Genomic DNA, 17,154 nt, shown 5'->3' with positions numbered 1-17,154 from the left:
TATCTGGATCACTATTCTGCATATTTCTAAGATACATAAATAAACCAGTCTTGCACAGCTGCTTTCTCAATAAATTTATTGCCACTTTTTCCAAAGCTTCATAGCAAACTGTGGAAGTTGTCTTAACTATCGGCTGCGCGCTCCTGAGCCCTGAGGAAGCTGGCCTTCTTCTGAGCAACACGGTCCTTCTTCTGGGCAAGGGACATCTTGGGACAGTTCCATCTGCAATGCAAGCGCAATGTATGATATAGCCAAGGCAGAAATCAGCAAAAAGGCAGTCAAGCAAGCTTCAGTGCACCAGAACTGTGATCAAGTATGCTGTGCTAGAACATATTGTCACTTCTGTAACACACAATTTCCTTATATAATGATTTAAAGCTGTAGTTTGGGTAAACAAGACAACATGGTTGGACATGGTTGCAGCAGTTTAACTCCTCGCAAGGTAAGCTCAGTCATTACTCTTGCAACTAGAATATAGACACTGTCAAGCCCAATGCAACAGCTGGGCCTTGATTTCTTCTCTTCCAGAACCCTGAAAAATCCAAATAGTTCAGTGCTGATAAATCCGTCAGAGAAGCAGCTTTCCCACTGAAAAGATTTAACAGCTGAAGATAAACACTTAAGAGTTCCAGCTATTCAGACCAAAAGCATGCTCCACTTGAGAAATACTTTTATATAATTGAGAGCTCTTAAAGTCTAAAGTTAACTCAAGATAAAGTGACACAGAACTGCCTGTATCTTAATCTCAACTAAAACATGCAAGTTTTGACATAACTGCAATGAGAATTTATTACTTGTTTTAACATAACCAAAACCATCTCTTAACAGTCACATTCATGTTAAAGAGAATAAGAGTTTTACCTCTTTGTCTTGACTTCTCTCTTGGGTTTCTTGTCATGGACTGGATTATCCCGTATAGCAGCATGGGCTTTTTTATACATTTCTTCCATCTTAAAAAAATATATTTAAAAAAATTGTTCAGTTCTCCATAGTGGTCCAGTTGTACCATCATATAAAAAATCCAAGACACCCTGACCAGAGCATGCACTAGAAAGGGGTTCCATAATAATACATAACAATACAGCTTGTAATTTTGCATGGTTGCCTTTAAAATACTTTTCACACACTGCCGCAGCATACTGAAATCCCTGCTATCACTAGGATACAATTTCAGTAGTCAAACTCACAACCTGGACACAAACAAGAGAAAGTAATTTTCTCCTGCCATAAAGTAACTACAGACAACTCACAAGTCTCTCAAATACAGGCTATTATCTTGCAGTTGAAATACTATTTCCTCCAAAGCCTGCTTTCAGTGCCATAGCTTCCCCACACTGAAATTAAAAGACAATCTAGAAAGTTATTCTGCCTAGAATAAAATACTTCATGTTTACTTACTACGCCAAAATTATTCCACACAAGCTGTCTGTCATCAGACATGTCATCTTACCACCCTTTCAAACCCTACAGCAGCACATGTTACAAAGCTGCTTAGTAAGAGGAAAGAAGCAGAAGCAGTGAAAGCAGCTCCAGAATAGCAAGTCTTGCAAGAACTATGACAGTCCCTGCATTGTCCCCAAAGGTGCAATAAAGCTGCTGTGTCCCAAAATTAACTATGGCTCCATAACATCACCAATTCTAAGAATACCTTTGCTGGTGGTTAATTAAGATCACTAGATCCCAGCTGTGAGAAGTCTTCAAGATGCACAAAGAGTAAGTGTCTAGCTACTGCCAAAAGTCCTAAACTCATTTAATTGCAATACAAGCTATAAATATTGTTTGATTAGTAAACTAGATGAAGCTGGCATTCACAATATAACCTTACTTACTTTTTAGCAAATACTAAGTTACAAAAAGCAGCAATTAAGTTAAAAACAAAACAAAACAAAAAAAAAATACCCCAACAAACCATCCCAAGCCACATAGCAATAAAGGGACAAAGAATAAAGTTAAGTTTTCCACAGCCTGAAAAATGACATGAGAATGTTTGGAGCTTCAGGACCAGTAACTGGGGAAACCAGGCAAGAATATTACAGGCAGCAAGACATGCTATCTGAAAGGAGTTGCACACTTGAAAGAAGTGAAAATACCTTGGTAATCTTGCACATTTTCTAGCATTTTGTGCAAAATATTCTGAAATAAGATGTGTTACAGTCTCTCTAATTTCACAAGATTCCAGCTTCTATAACAAAAGTAGCTTGGGCTAGCCTATATTCACCTGGGACACAGCATTACCTATAGGGTCACAAAAAATTCTAGAACAGACTGGACACAACACATCCCCACAGCTGCAGAAATGACAGGCTGTGGTGTGGAATTAGGAATGGGTGGGCAGCATGTATAGAAACTTCAAGTTAACTTCTATATCAAACAAAATCCCCCCCCAAAAGGTTGCAAAGACTGCCTAGCTTCGAATGCAGTCCTGCCTGTAAGCTTAGATTTATAGGCAGATTGTAAGCTTCATGGCAGGAAAAAAGATCTTGCTTCCAAAAGGTCTACAATATACTGCAGAGCTCTTAAAGAAGGAAAAAATACTTCCTTTGCATGGATAACATGTAATGTAAGTCACATTTTTCATATATTAATCTTATCTGCATTACTAGAGAAGTCTCTATGCAAGACCTAATAACACCTCTATTAATGCACACGAGCCAGAGAGAAATCTCACCCCATCAGGTGTTAGGTTGTTCTTTATATACTGGGAGAACTGTTTCTTGTAAGCATCTTCATCCTCTTCCATCAGGTAGCGCATGTAATCTGCAACGTTTTGGCCCATGATATGCTTGCGATGAACCTCTGCATTGAATTCTTTGCTTTCCGAGTCATACCCAGGGAAACGTTTGGTACTGTGAAACAGCATTACAAAGACACATTGACAAATGCTCCAATTCAGAGGCTAGGTTCCACACAGAAATGACCAATACAGATAACTGAGGAATAGGACCCTCTAATTATAAAATACAAGATAAAGAAGATCAAGACATGGAAGTTTTAAGTTCATCTTGGCTGCCATCAGTCCCGTCTTGAAACAGTGCTGTACATCACATACACACCATGGACCAACTACAGAGTGTTCAGTCATTGGGAGTATCATCATGTAGCAGCCAAGTCAGAAAAACTGCTATATCAGTCAAGAATGAATAGAAGATCATGGGAAAAGGGAAGAAAATACACAACAGAGCTCAGATTTCTCCCTCCCCATTCACTGCTGCTAGCGGAAAGCAGCAGTCAACAGTAGTATGAGTGTTGGTAAAACTGCCAAAAACCTTGGCTCAGTCATTCACAGCCTATGACAGGAGCTGTCAAAACTTCTGTATAAAAATTTTAAGAGCAGGTGGACTGCTCAGACCTACTACTGTCCTGACATCTGTAGCAAGCATCAGAGGTATTGTACCTGGTATGTACAGTTGTTTGCACTGAAATCAGTAAGCACACACAATTTGCTGAAGACTTAAACCAACAGAATACTAAAGCAGATTTACTTAACTGCAGGCAATCACTTCATGATCTTAAGTCAAAGCAACAAGATGGCTTTTTAGTCCCTGGAAGTTTAGTAACATCTCTTGGTAGCTGCAAAATTCCCAGCAGCATTCTCAGAATTGAACTTTTGGGATTAAGAAACAACCAATGAACCAACCACAAAAACCCAAACCCACCCCAGAACCAAGGCTACATCATCATTCTCAGGTCACTGGGACATTAAGTGACAGACAGTGTATGTACACTGTTACCTACAGAAGAATTTTAGGTTAGTTCTAAAGGAATCCTTCCCAACAGACTAGATTACCTATGGGGGATGGACAGACCACCATCCACTGCACCCTTCAGAGCACCAAAGACTTTGTTTCCAGTGGTAGTTCTGGCAAGACCTGCATCCAGGTAGCAAGTGAAAGCACCAGGCTTTCCATCTACACTCTCCACATTGTATTCATCACCAGTCACTTCAACTTGGCCTTCGTAGATCTTATCAAGGCCAAATTTATTCAGAAGCTGCGGGAAAGGAAAACAAACAAAGGCACTTCTGAAATTCTTTCCATTAATGAACAAAATGAAGAACCACCACCCCCATAAAGCCCAAATCTGCAGTAAAATTTGCATGTCTTAAGTAATTTCTTCACAAAAATTAGCACCCCATACTAATAACAAAGCTTTTAACAACCACCACTGGAAGCACATCTGTTAAGTTTCAACCTTTTGTTCCAACAGGTACACCAGTGAGCTCAAAGACGTGTTCCTAAGCTCATATGGAAAATGGATGGATGCTGTTAATACGTTTTCAGCTTTTAGAGGTACATTTCTTACATTTTTATTCTGACTCCCTCCCTCCACCAAATTTAAGTGCTGAGACTTAAAAGTGGGCTGCTGGAGTTGAACCTGCATGGTTATACTTCTTCCTGTGACTTCACATCACAGGAGGCCACCAAATCTATGCGGTAAAGAGCAAAAGTTACTAGTTAGAGAAGCCGACAGAGTCCTTTATCAATACCAGCACACCACTGGAGAGAGTGAGCTTTCCCTTTGGTAAGAAAAACAGAGCAGTAGCCTGGACAGATACCTACCCTGCGTGCCATCAGCAGGCCTGTGCAGTATGCTGCTGCGTAATTGGTCAGGCCAACCTTCACACCGTATTTTGGCAGCTCATGGGCATAAGCAGCACAGACAATCATGTCACCTTCGATTCTAGCATAGGCAATCTGACAAGGAAACAAGAGTTAGTGTTCTCACAAGAATTCTGGGCTCGGTTTATAGTTTCTTCAACATCTACTTGAGCTGACAGGAATACTATAGAGGAATGTCTATACTATAAAGCACACTGCCCTGCATGCAAGGGCTTGTCATTTCCTTTTCATTCTTTCTTTTTTAAAGGCATAATTAAGCCCTAAAATACAGGTACGAAGAAGCCAGATCTGTATTAGGCCAGAGAAAGTCCATGTCAGCAACAACTTTCATTTACCTCTCCACACACATCAAGAGGCCAGGAAACTGCCTACAAAAGCAGCCTTTCTAAGACTCATTATGGATCCCAAACCACTTTCTGCATAACACAGTATATAACACACCTAGGAAGATGCAAACAGCATCTGATACAGAGTTTGTGATAACACTGTTATGAACCCCCCATGGCAGGGGGTTGGAACTAGATGATCTTTCCAATCCAAACCATTCTAAGATGAGAACCTTATGGAATTATTTTGTTAATGGGTCTGAGATTTTCACCATCTCTGAGGTTTCCTGTGGGACAGCAATACTATCAGATATGTTTCTCCTGTTCCTTTCACCTACAGAACCTTCTCCTTTTGACTCCCACAGCTCCTTCCTACATCAAAAAGTTCCATCCCTTTTGCAGGATGCCTACACACTGGATAGGTACCACCTATCAAATATCAGCACCTGCCACCACCCACTTTTGAGTTTCAAAAGATAAAACAGGTCTAAACTGACTGTATAAAAAGCACTCACCACTGTTCATGACATATCATTATCCCATGGAAAAAGCAGAACAGCTAACTTTAATAACTGCCCCTTTTTTGAGGTTAACAACACATTTATAATACAGTAAACATTAAGTTTCTAACTTCAAAATTCATCAAAACATTCTAAAAATGAAACAGGAAAGGGAAGCACAGTGAGCAACACCATATGATGCAACACACAACTTCGTGCTCAGGGAAGACAACCTAATGCGTACTGTTCCTATCTACCAATCCCCTTTAGTCTCACAGGAAGGGCATCATATAGCCTCACCGCTTCACATAATACACATGCCATCACAGGAAAAAAACCTCTCAGAAAAAAAGGCACCTTTAGATACAGTGCAACTGTCAATGCAGGTTGACAGGTCAGAGTCAACCCTGTTGCCTTCAGTCAAACACAATGACTCCCTTTTTCAAGCACTTTAAATAAAGCAGACACAGAATAGAGAGAAATCCTCCCCCTCCCCAAGGTCTTTACTTACCTCAGCATCATCAAACCAGCAGAGTTTTGTATTACAAGTAACCTGGCTGAAGGATGCTGACACTATCATTTGTTTTGCATCACGAATACGCTTTATTACTGAAGTTGTGGCAACATTAAAGATTGCTCTCCTTTAAGAAACTATTTACATTACAAAAGCGTCTCAGATCAAGCTTAAAAACCTCACCTGCCTCAGCCACACCACCCTTGCTGTTTGCTTCACACTGGGAAGACTGGTAAGGAAGCAACAGCACCACAGACCTTACCTGGCAAATGATGTCTCTGTTGGTGACACGCACAATCATCCTATATTTAGGGGTGTTGTACTTGTTTTTATCTTGAATTACCAAACGCTTACGGGCATAGTAATCAGTTTTTCCCTCTGAAATACAACAGTTACAGTGTGAAAAATGTGTGAATGAAATAGGAATATTCATCAATGATATTTAACTATACATCACAGGGAATTTAAACATACCTCTCCTTCTCCTGAATTTTACTTGGTATCTCTTGAAGTATGCCTTATTCTTGACAACTTTCACAAACCCCTTGAATAAGAAACACGACTGGATGTTATTAACATAGAATCACGTGAGCCAAGGCCATTCTAACTGTATGTCCCATGAGTAAAACCGGGGTGAAATGAGAAATAAACCGGATTTACTTATGCCTTTAAATGAAAACCATGACAAATATAAAAGGGGGGGGGGCCGGAGGGAAGCCCCGGAAACTTTAGCCTTCCCACAGGAACTAACGCACATTTCTCCTGTGAAATTCATGGTTTCAGGAGAAATACCAGAAAATAAACTTGTTAGCAGAGCATCTGCCTGCAAGGAAGGCCTGAAACAGTAACCGTGTCGTTCCCAGCCACTCCCCCAGGCCCTCGGAGCCCGCTCCTCCGGCGGCCCTGCGAAAGCGCGCTCTGCCGGCACCGCGACGGGACCCGCGCTCCCGCACACTTCAGCCCCTCTGCCCCGCGGGAAGACAGCGTCCTCAGGCCCCAAAGCTCCAGCCGGCTGCCACGGGGCTCCGTCAAACCGGGCCGCGCCGCCACGCACCCGCGGGCCGGGCCTGACCCGGTCTGTCGCCGCCTCAGCGCAGCAGCGCGGACGGTTACGGGGCTGCGCGGAAACCGTGCTGAGCCGCAACCCCAGCGCTAATGGCAGCCATTGCCATGCTGGAACAGTCGCAGCCGGCGTCGGGCCTGAGCCAATCCGACTCCATCCGCGCGGGCAGAGGAGCACAGCGGCCGCGTCACGGCGGGTAGAACATCCTCAAGGCGCGGACGTCCCGCGGAGCCGGTACTGACCATCGTGCCAGGTACTGTCCGGTCTAGGCCTAGGCCGGGGCCCGCTCCGCACAACGACTGCGCTCCGCAGCAGGGGGGAAAAGGCCTCTCCTTCTGCGCAGCCGCAACTTCTCGCCAGCCCGGCGACGCGCAGCCACGCCTCCAGAGCCGGTCCTGCCTTGCTGACCCCTGCCGGCCTGGAGGAGCGCCTGTATGGTGGGACGGCGTCGACCCTGTCCTTGCTTCTGCCTGCAGACAGCTTCCCTGAGCAGGCAGAGGAGTATTTCCAGGGAAAAATAACACTGCTGTCACCTGTCATCTCTCCTAAGTGCTCTTTCGTTACTTGCAGAAGCAGGAGGTAGAAAGACAAATTCCTTTGCTGTTATCACAGCAGAAGGATTCTTACAACAAAAACATTGATAGGTGTGATCTTAAAACAGCCAATCATGGAAATGTAGAGGTTTAATTCCTTTTGTTTTCTAGGGAAAATCTTCACGGTTGATTGAACAGTAAATACTTCAAACATTAAATCAACCAAAACCCAATCAAACACTGTTCCTAAAATAAATTATAGCTACTTGGCATAATTGATGTTTGATGAATTAAAGCAAAGATATAAGCATCCATATACTGAGACAAGTCAAATAGCACCAAATTTCTTGACATTGCCAGAGAAATGCATAAAGCAGCACCTTTGCTCCTGATGCATTTGGTTATCTGCATTCGCTCCACAAAAAAAAAACTCAAACCAAACCTACACCCATTGTTATACATAGATGAATATTTTAAATGTTATTATTTTGGTAAAAATAACCACATGAGGATGAAAGAAATAATAAATGTTTCCTACCTCAGGCAAATACCAGCATGACTCCTACCTACTAGCTCCAGATATGAAGTACTTAAGAGGTAGCATGAGGGTCAGTGGTGTCATAAGCAAAACTCCATTAGTCTTGGTGCTGAACTAGAAAAAATACAGTCAGTTCCTCATCTTTTTCTCTGTAAGGAGACTTTTTGCTCCTGCAATAACCCTCATCACAAGGCTGGGGCTGCTACCCACCTGTCACACCTTCCTGTGTGATGGGGGCTCCAGCTGGGCTGGTCAGCCCCACCCCTGAGCTTACAAATTCGGGGCGGATCCCACCTTCTGTAACTCCATTTGTTAGAAGGGTGTCTGCTGTGTGTAGAGGCTCTGAGCTTGTGAAGGTAGCTTGGTTGTGGAGTTGGTGTTTTCAGTGCATTAATGAAGTGTTTATTATTAGTGACATCAATAGGAAGAAGAGTGTATTTACATCTTTTTCTGCTATTTCTTAATTTCTGTCGTATTGCATGTGGTGTTTTTACTCAGGTATGATGTGGAGAGCAAAGTATCACACAGGTCTTCTAGAGCAGTGTCTTGCATATGGAAGAAGTCACTTGGATGGATGAAACTGGCACTTCAGCAGTATCTCCCGCGAGAAGGGTGTCTCCTTGTGTCTGTACAGGGCTGTTGTCTCGCAGCAATTGCACTTCTTTTGCTGTTATCTGCAACACCAATTGCCTTATTGAGGCAAAGATAATTATGCTGGAGGCCTGCCTATAACCTATTCCTGTTGTTGCTTCTTACTTGCTTTTAGTAGTGTATTCTTTGCGTCCTCGGCTGTGAAGCAGCACGTGTATGCTCAGGTAGCGTTGTAATTAACAATTCTAATTAAACTTTCGTTAGATGAAGCCCCCTCTACGTTTTGCCCTCCGCTGCAGCCGAACCATGGCGGCGGGGGCGCGGGCCTGCCCCTCGCGGCGGCAGCGACGGCTGCGCGAGGAGTGCGCCTGCGCGGGTGCAGGACGTGTCCCGGCTGCCGGGGCCGAGCGGCCGGGGGCAGGGCGCAGCTCCGCGGGGCCGGCGGCGGGACACGCCGATGCTCGCACCGAGCCGCCGCGGGCAACGCTTCCAAGGTGAGGCGCGGCTGGGCCCTCGCTCCCCGCCGCTGTGAGGGGCCGCGGGCGGTGCAGCGGCCGGGCCTAGGCGGGGCGCGGCGACCCTGGCCCCAGCGTTCCCTCCCGTTGGGCTGGGCAGCGGCGGGGCGTCGCCTCCCCGCGGGCACCGGCGGCCGCTGAGGGGCTGGCGCCCTGCCGCCGCGGTGGAGAGGCGGGCGGGGGAACACCCTCGGACCCGAAGAGTGGCGGTGACGGGAGGCCGCGGTGTGCGGCGCCGGCCTGCCCCTGTTCCTCCGCGCTCTTCTGCTTCTCCGCGGCACGGGCGCGACTCAGCCGCCACGGGGACGAGAACGAGTCTTTGGCAGCTCCGCTGTGTGGAGCAGGGCGGCGAGGGGGGGCTCTGCCTCGATGATGTGGAAGTAACGTTAAAGCTGGGACCGGCAGGTCTTCGGTTCCGAATAGCGACAGTTTACCAGCGCTGCTTCGAGGTCTCATTCCTAGCACCTCCTGCTGCAGCTGCGTGAGCGAGATTATATAATGAGGGTAAAAAGTCGATACTGATGTTGTGGCTACTTGTTATGTTTTCCAGATCGAACTCTTCGTGTCGTTTTTCTGTAGTTCCATCTAATTCCTTCTCATTTCCAGCACTGCGAGGCAGAGCATTTATATAGCAAACACGAAGTTGGCATATACCATTATTAATTTCCAGCATGAGCTTGCATTAACACTGGCTGTATCAAAACAAACTGTTTCATATCAGCCTGTGATGAGTTCTTTTTGGTTTCAAAGATCATGTACAAAAGATATAGAAAGGAGGCAGGTTCGTACAGAGAAGTGACAGTATTCAGTATATTTTACTTATCTCCAAAAGTATTTATCTGAAACCTTTTTTCTATTATTTTAAATATTCACATTATTTCATGTTTCTAAAGGAAAAAATTACTGGATCTTGGGTTTTTTTCTGGTAGGTAGTAATGAAAAGCATTTTGCATAAATTGTGCCTGTTTGTTTCTCTTCCCTTCTCTCAGTGTGTAGTTTCTGCTTTGATAATGATTGCACATCTGCCTATTTACACCTATAAGAATTTAAGGCTTATTTTGAAATACATAAATCTAAATTCTTTTCCAGGTAAGGATTTGGAGAAGAAATAGAGATGGGCAGTGAAAAAGAGGGACATGATGAGGAGGAAAGCAGTTGGTGTTATGAATCAGCATTGCCTGACTTCAATGAACTGGGCTCAGAGCAGCTGTAGGGATTGTCACTGAGAGGAGCAGATGTTGGGAGAAGAAAGCTTCACCAGAACAACCCGACTTCTCCCTGTATCTCCTGACCTCCCATGGGCTGAGGCTTAGGCTCTTCCTGAGCTACAGCTGGGTGTCTTGAATTGATTTTACTTTTTCCTTGCTGTTCTCCATATACTTGTTTGCCATGGGCTTATTTGATTGCTTTTGAACAAATAAGCAGGAGATGGCTGGAGATGAGAATGGTTGAAAATGGTGTTTATGGAAAGGAAGAGATAAGAAAAAAGCTTTTTCAAATTCACAAGAAGGGGTGGATGAAAGGAAATGCCTGAACTGTGTTATTGTCAGGTTGTTCTTTGGGTAGCATTGATATAAATGGAGAAGTAATAAAAGTTGGAAGACAAGTCCTTTTGTCAGTCAAGCATTCGGAAAACAAAGTTGTTTACTTTGCTAAATCAGGGTTCTGATATCACAATTCAGAAGGGGGAACCAGCCAAGTTGGGCGTATGCATATTATGTTGACGTTCTCTTACTCTTCCTGCTTAGTTTTCTTCAGTTGTTGAAAAAAAAAAAATAGTTTGTAATGCTTAAGGAATGGACATACTAAAATTTCATAGTTGGGTGCCATTTTATGTCAAGTACATCCTTTAAAAGAAAAACCGTTTCTGGTAGTTAGAAGAAGAATAATAAAGAAAATAAGTCTTGACTGTGGATGTTTTTTTTCCCCTCAAAGAACCTATACCTGCTTTGATTATATACTCTGAATTCACTGTGTTCCCAGACCTTATTAAAATAGTTATAATTTTAAAAAAAGACAAATATTACCTGTTGTAAGAGTACCTAATTAGGAGTTGTTAGGTATATTCTCTGAAGCTCTTGAATATATCACTTAAGCTTGTAGCTAGTGTGCCTTGTGTCTTTCATGTTCATAACAACATCACCTCTTGGTAAGTTTTTTTATTCCTGTAAATAGGGAATATTGTGCTTTCATTGTAGCCTTGTCTGCTTAGATGTTTGTAGTTGCAGTGCCTCCTTTCCTTCCCCAGCAAGGGTGACTGGAATAAATGGGTGGTGGTTAGTAACAGTGCAGAGGCTCTTGCCTTGCTGTGTTCATCTTAACACGCAGTCGGGATGTGTTTGTGTTGTATGCATGTATGCAGAAACTGTATTCTCAAAAGGTACCAGCAGAAGTGATTTAGTGAATCATAGCTTTTTCTTACTTGCTTTAACGTTGCTTGGCTTCCTGTGAACTCTGGAGCAAGGTGGTGTTTTGAAAAAGCCTGGGGAGGGTGGAGCCAGCTATAGGATTCAGGCAACAAAGGATGGGATCTCCTTTTGGTCCTGCTGTCAGGGGTCATGCTTCAGTCTTTGTGTTATTTCAGGCTGCATCATCTTGTCTGATCTATGTTGGTTTTACTTCCAGTCTAATCCTTTAACAAAGAAATGAACCATTAATGTTTTGGTAATAGGTTGTTATAATGCATTCTGCTATGTGGCAAGCTATCGAACTTCTCAAGCTTCTGAGTTTTTCTAAACCATGTTGTCATGACTAAGCCTTAGTGATTCTTAGCATAGCATTAAATACCTGTATAATGACACCATAGCATGTTTTTGATCCTTTTTTAAATTAAAAAAGTATAATTACATTATGATGATACAGAATTCTGACTCATCCTCATCTTAGGCTCTATTAACTATGCATTTTTTTCTTTGATTTCATCAGCCTGGCAGATGGGGCCAGTTGTTTAATAGAGGATTGTTGTTGCCACCAGTTGACTGTGTACTGCAAACTAACAGGATGTTAGAAGAGTTTACTGAAGGGTAAAGCTGTTGAGTGTCGCTTAAAATGAGTGTTAAAAACCAATAGTTAGCCAAACCCTAAGCTTCTGGACATGAACCATCCCCATTGGTCTCTAGGGTGACATTGTACAGAGGAAGTTAGTTTTAAAGCTCTCATTTTTCAAGTATTCTTCTTGATTATGTATATTAACGGTGAATTACTTTCAGGCATAGTAAAAAGGCATTTCAGCTTACACGCTGTCTGCAATAGCATGGATAAACCCCAATATTCATTAAGCAAAATAATTTTTTTCCCTCTCTTTGAATGCATTAGTGGTGGAACTTCGTGGGTTTGGCTGAAGTTTTAGTAGGTATTTCTCATCCTTTTGGAAAAAGAATTTGATCAGACGTTCTAAAGACAGAATGGCAAAGGTAAGTTAAAATTCCATAATAAGACAGACCATGATAGAACAGGTTTGGGATTTTTACGTGGTCTTCTTAGTGTGAGACTGGCACTAAAAATAATAGAATCATAGAATCATAGAATAGTTAGGGTTGGAAAGGACCTTAAGATCATCTAGTTCAAACCCCCCTGCCATGGGCACCCCACACTAAACCATGCCACCCAAGGCTTCCTCCAACCTGGCCTTGAACACCGTGCCAAGGTGTAGCATTCACAACCTCCCTGGGCAACCCATTCCAGTACCTCACCACCCTCTCAGTAAAGAATTTCTTCCTTATATCCAATCTAAACTTCCCCTGTTTAAGTTTGAACCCATTACCCCTTGTCCTGTCACTACAGTCCCTGATGAACAGTCCCTCCCCAGCATCCTTGTAGGCCCCCTTCAGATACTGGAAGGCTGCTATGAGGTCTCCACGCAGCCTTCTCTTCTCCAGGCTGAACAGCCCCAACTTTCTCAGCCTGTCTTCATAGGGGAGGTGCTCCAGTCCCCTGATCATCCTCATGGCCCTCCTCTGGACTTGTTCCAACAGTTCCATGTCCTTTTTATGTTGAGGACACCAGAACTGCACACAATACTCCAAGTGAGGTCTCACGAGAGCAGAGTTAGAGGGGCAGGATCACCTCCTTCGACCTGCTGGTCACGCTCCTCTTGATGCAGCCCAGGATACGGTTGGCTTTCTGGGCTGCGAGCACACACTGAAGCCGGCTCATGTTCATTTTTTCATTGACCAACACCCCCAAGTCTGTCTGTGCAGGGCTGCTCTGAATCTCTTCTCTGCCCAACCTTCCTTGCATTTCCCACTAGTAAGCCTTTTTGAAAGAAGTAAATATTCTTATTTCCAAATGAAAATGTAAAAGTCAGTGGTCAACTAATCGGAAAATAACTGATTTCATTTGATGATGAGTAGGTATGTCATCTCTCTGAAGACCCATCTCCCTTTTGTTTATGCAATAACTGAGGAAAATTAGTTTCCTCTAAGTGCTGTGCTCAGAAAAGGCTGTGGGAGCACTCTTACAACCTCCAGTAGCATAGAGGAAGACCATTTTAGCCACAAAAATAGCTTGCCTCAAGTAAGTGCTTGTGGAGACAAGTCATGGATATACCAAGGAAATTGGTGGACTAAATTATTACTGCAACACCACAGATGTTGGCATGGATTGTGTCAACAGAATTGACTGTTGATGTCTGCACTTGGGTTTAAATCCGCTATATTTAATAGCTCAGACAACTTTTGTATGTGGAAATTACTAAATTGGTTGCACTTCTCACTTCTGAAACTTGGACCTTTTATTTCTTGCTCTCTCTCAGTGGCTGCAGGTTGCAATGAGTTTATAGCCTGCAAGTAAAGCTGGTTATCAGCCAGTCATTTAGAAACTAGTTTACTCTTTTGAATTTGAGTGTAACCAATAGAAAGTTGACCCTTTAGCTGATCATTTAAAGGAGAGTAAGATACTGAAGGTGGGGTCTCACCAATCGCTGTTGCCTGATTTGTTTAAAATTCCACTAAGTAATAAATCAGGTGTCACCATATTCCATAAGACCGTGTTTGTGTTATTTGGCATCTTCATCAAGTCTCGTTTAATACATCCCTTTGGAAGGCGACATATGCACACCTTGGTAAATGGGAGGTGAGCATTTTGGCTCTAGCCTGTAGATTGTGGCTTAAATTTCTCTAATCCCTATAAACAAGGAGAATGACACCTGGAAAATACTTGGGCTGCTGGTACATAAAACCATGCATGAGATGGTATTTTCATGTTATTTGGTATTGGATCCTTTTCAACTTACTGATTTAACTCCTTGCAAATGTTGTATACTTTTTTTAATGAAGAGTTGTGTTAAAGGCGTTGATTTTAATTAGGGCTTAGTGAGTATTTAAAAATGACTTAGCTGTTTCTCACTTCCAAAATATGGACTTTAGGCTTTCTGTAAATTTAACTGCATTTGTATACTTTTGTTTGCTTTTGCTCTAATGTAGTTTAGATGCTAGTCCTGGCTCTTTTCCAGGAGGAAGTTGGCTGAAAGCAGCATTAAGGAAGCTAGGCTTTGGGGAACAAGAAAGCAAGCAAAATCTGTAGAAAGGAGCTTTAATGATAAACATGTGTCCTTCAGCATGTGTTACGTTTTTGTAAGTGCCTGATGATTCTTGCTTGAATTACAGTGAAATGATTGGATTGCGTTTTATTGAAAAGAGAAAGAATTCTTCCAGTCTAGCTCAAAAACAAACAGATTTTGCAGTTGTTCTTTATTTTAGCTGGTTAATCTGGTTCTTCCCTGTGTTTTGTTAGCTCAGGGGGTGGTCCTTCAAGTATAATGCATGTAACTTGGTATGCTGAACCTCAAATACAAATATATTTTCCAAACCGAGGTCTAGGAGAACAAAGGAACAAAGGCTGTTAAGGTTTTTGCTGTAGTCTGTCAGCATTTTCTCTTGCAGCTCTGAGGAGCTCTCAGCCATCTTTTGTACAAAGGCACTGTATCTAATTCTTTTCTCACTGAAAGGAGATCTTTCTGTTTTCCTGAAGGTTGTTATGTTCCTGTGTCAGATTTGAAACTTGTTTGATAAAAGAAGCCATCTTTAGATGGACAGGAGGTAGTGTCTGCAAAAGCACCGTGGTTTGTCTTCCCAGATAGCATACTGGGACAGTGCTTGACAGATTGCAGACCACACTGGGCTTCAGAGGTAACTCAAAACCTGGAGTTTTTCTTGGAAATAAATATGTTTTCGTGCAACTTGGTCAGTGATTGGAATGTTACTCATATGACTTTGAGGAATGGTTTCAACCTTTAGTGGATCAGTACAACACTTCAATGAAGTATCTCCTTAAAATGCCTTTTGTGTTAGATTATTATGTTGCATATGTGAACTTAAACCTTCAAGTTTCTTTTTTGAGATGTTTTGGAACCATCAAAACCCTAACATGTTGGAGTCTGAAGATGATTTAAAGGATGTAAAGCTTTCTGGTAGCTTTACACAATATACAATGTTAGCCTGCTTTGTTCTTTGTATCAGAAAGTTTTAGAGAGCTTGTGAATGTCCAGTGAAATAGAAGCTGGTGAGCGCTAGCCATGATATTCCTGACCATTGTCAGGTGATATTACAGGAAAAATCAGGAATTTGAGAGTAAATCGTGACTTTTTCCCCAGACTGGAGCAGAAATCAATGACATGAATTTGTAGCGTGAAAGATATAAAAGAAGCTTATAGTGGAACCATATTTGAGCCCTAAATTAGGATTTCAAGCTTGTCAGGAAGTATGATAATGGGCTGATTCACCAGCTGCCTCTCCTGCATATGTCACTAACTGAGTCAGTTTAATTTATTCTTCAGGTATTAGAATGCCATTAACTGTTTTTGAAGCAAGCAGGAGACCAGGTCCAAGGAATGCCATATAACAGGCTTGAAAACCACATACACAGTTTCAGCCCAAATGATGTGAGGCTTCTTTTTATATGTAGAATAGTATGATGATTGCTTCCTATATTCTGGAAGTTCCCATTTCTTTCTCTTTTAAGGACGAGAAGAAAGATTAGAGAGCATATATACAGTAGTGTTTGTGTAAGGCTTGCAGTTATTTTACTTTGTCATGAAATGAGACAGTATTTTGGGTAATCAGGATACCTGTAACTTGAATAAAGGTTTTCCTTAGGAAAATGAAGAATATGAGTATTAAGCTAATTCAGTGTTTTCAGTGAAATACCTTTTTTAAAAAAAAATCTAAATAGGCTTTTATGGAAAAGCAAATATTTTCTGTCTGGCAAGTGCAAAAATATGTATTGGTAACTTTTTTGGGCTTACTGTAAAGTGCTGTCTTGGGATTTTCAGAGAAAGGGATTTATATCATTGTCTATAATATGGGATGCTGCAGTCTACCTTCAGCTTGCTTTACTTAAAATATTTCCAGAGCTGCTCCACTGCAGTACTCCTCTGAGTAACTGAAGAAACACAGTATTGTACATCCTCTAGGTGATAAAGTGCTGTGATCAGGAGCTAATTAAAGATATTAAACTCATGTTGAGATACTGAATTTTATGTATTTTAAATAAATATTATAAACTGCACATTGTATGTATGTTTGTGTAATGTCAATATGAACATTAATTTTCTTTGCAGTAGCTTAAAGTATGCAGCAGGCAGGTCTGTGCCTTGCCTGGTGACTGACCAGATGGGTAAGAAGTGCTGATGGTTCTGCTGTCTTGCTGACTGGAAGCTGCCCCAGAATAGAAAGTCTTTCGCAATTAAGGTTTACCCCCCTCATCATCTTAAAGATCAGTATTTTCAAACACAACATTCACACACTTATTTAGGGGGTATCTACATGGTATTAGGCAGATGTGACTGAACTCTGCTGGCAAACCAGGAGCAGTGCAGTTGGTGTGGCTTGGAGCCAGAATGAACATACCTGGTTTGGATCTGCATGGTGCTTCCTCAGCAGCCTGTGTCCTGCTGCACAGAATGAAGGCAGTGTATCCCTGCCTGCTTCTCTCCAGACCTGGACATTTTTGGTGGT

General features: G+C 42.5%; 2 protein-coding genes across 10 annotated transcripts in view; one reads left to right on the top strand and one right to left on the bottom strand.

Annotated features, from left to right (window-relative positions):
- Positions 1-59: 59 nt before the first annotated feature.
- Positions 60-7,344, bottom strand: RPL5 (ribosomal protein L5). The gene is made up of 8 exons (XM_080623707.1): positions 7,265-7,344; positions 6,434-6,503; positions 6,222-6,337; positions 4,560-4,694; positions 3,788-3,990; positions 2,669-2,846; positions 862-950; positions 60-222 (listed from the first exon to the last, which is right to left on the bottom strand). The coding sequence occupies exons 1-8, from the start codon at positions 7,265-7,267 to the stop codon at positions 123-125; spliced, it is 894 nt and encodes a 297-aa protein (XP_080479833.1). The 5' UTR covers positions 7,268-7,344; the 3' UTR covers positions 60-122.
- Positions 7,345-8,969: 1,625 nt separating this feature from the next.
- EVI5 (ecotropic viral integration site 5) overlaps positions 8,970-17,154 on the top strand; it is an 82,115-nt gene continuing 73,930 nt past the window's right edge. For 8 of the 9 annotated variants that reach the window (XR_013957307.1, XM_080622398.1, XM_080622401.1 and 5 more), the window contains exon 1: positions 9,073-9,703. Coding sequence is in view for 7 of the 9 variants with exons in the window: in XM_080622398.1 (XP_080478524.1) it covers positions 9,698-9,703 (6 nt within the window). In the remaining 2 variants the exon portion in view is untranslated. Of the gene's footprint in view, positions 9,704-17,154 lie in introns of all 9 variants that reach the window. The other variant, XM_080622403.1, reaches the window with a different exon arrangement.

This window comes from Psittacula echo (genome assembly GCF_963264785.1).
Source record: "Psittacula echo genome assembly, chromosome: 7".
NCBI lineage: Eukaryota > Metazoa > Chordata > Aves > Psittaciformes > Psittacidae > Psittacula > Psittacula echo.
Note: the sequence above shows the minus strand (reverse complement) of the source record. Positions and strands in the feature narration are given on the sequence as shown.

Bases quoted from the DNA above. Each gene is read 5' to 3' on its own strand.
- RPL5 (XM_080623707.1), bottom strand. The intron at 2,847-3,787 runs GTAATCTAGTCT...GCTGTTTCACAG, and splicing joins GGTCTGTCCATCCCCCATAG to TACCAAACGTTTCCCTGGGT. The intron at 223-861 runs GTAAAACTCTTA...CTTGCATTGCAG, and splicing joins AGAGAAGTCAAGACAAAGAG to ATGGAACTGTCCCAAGATGT.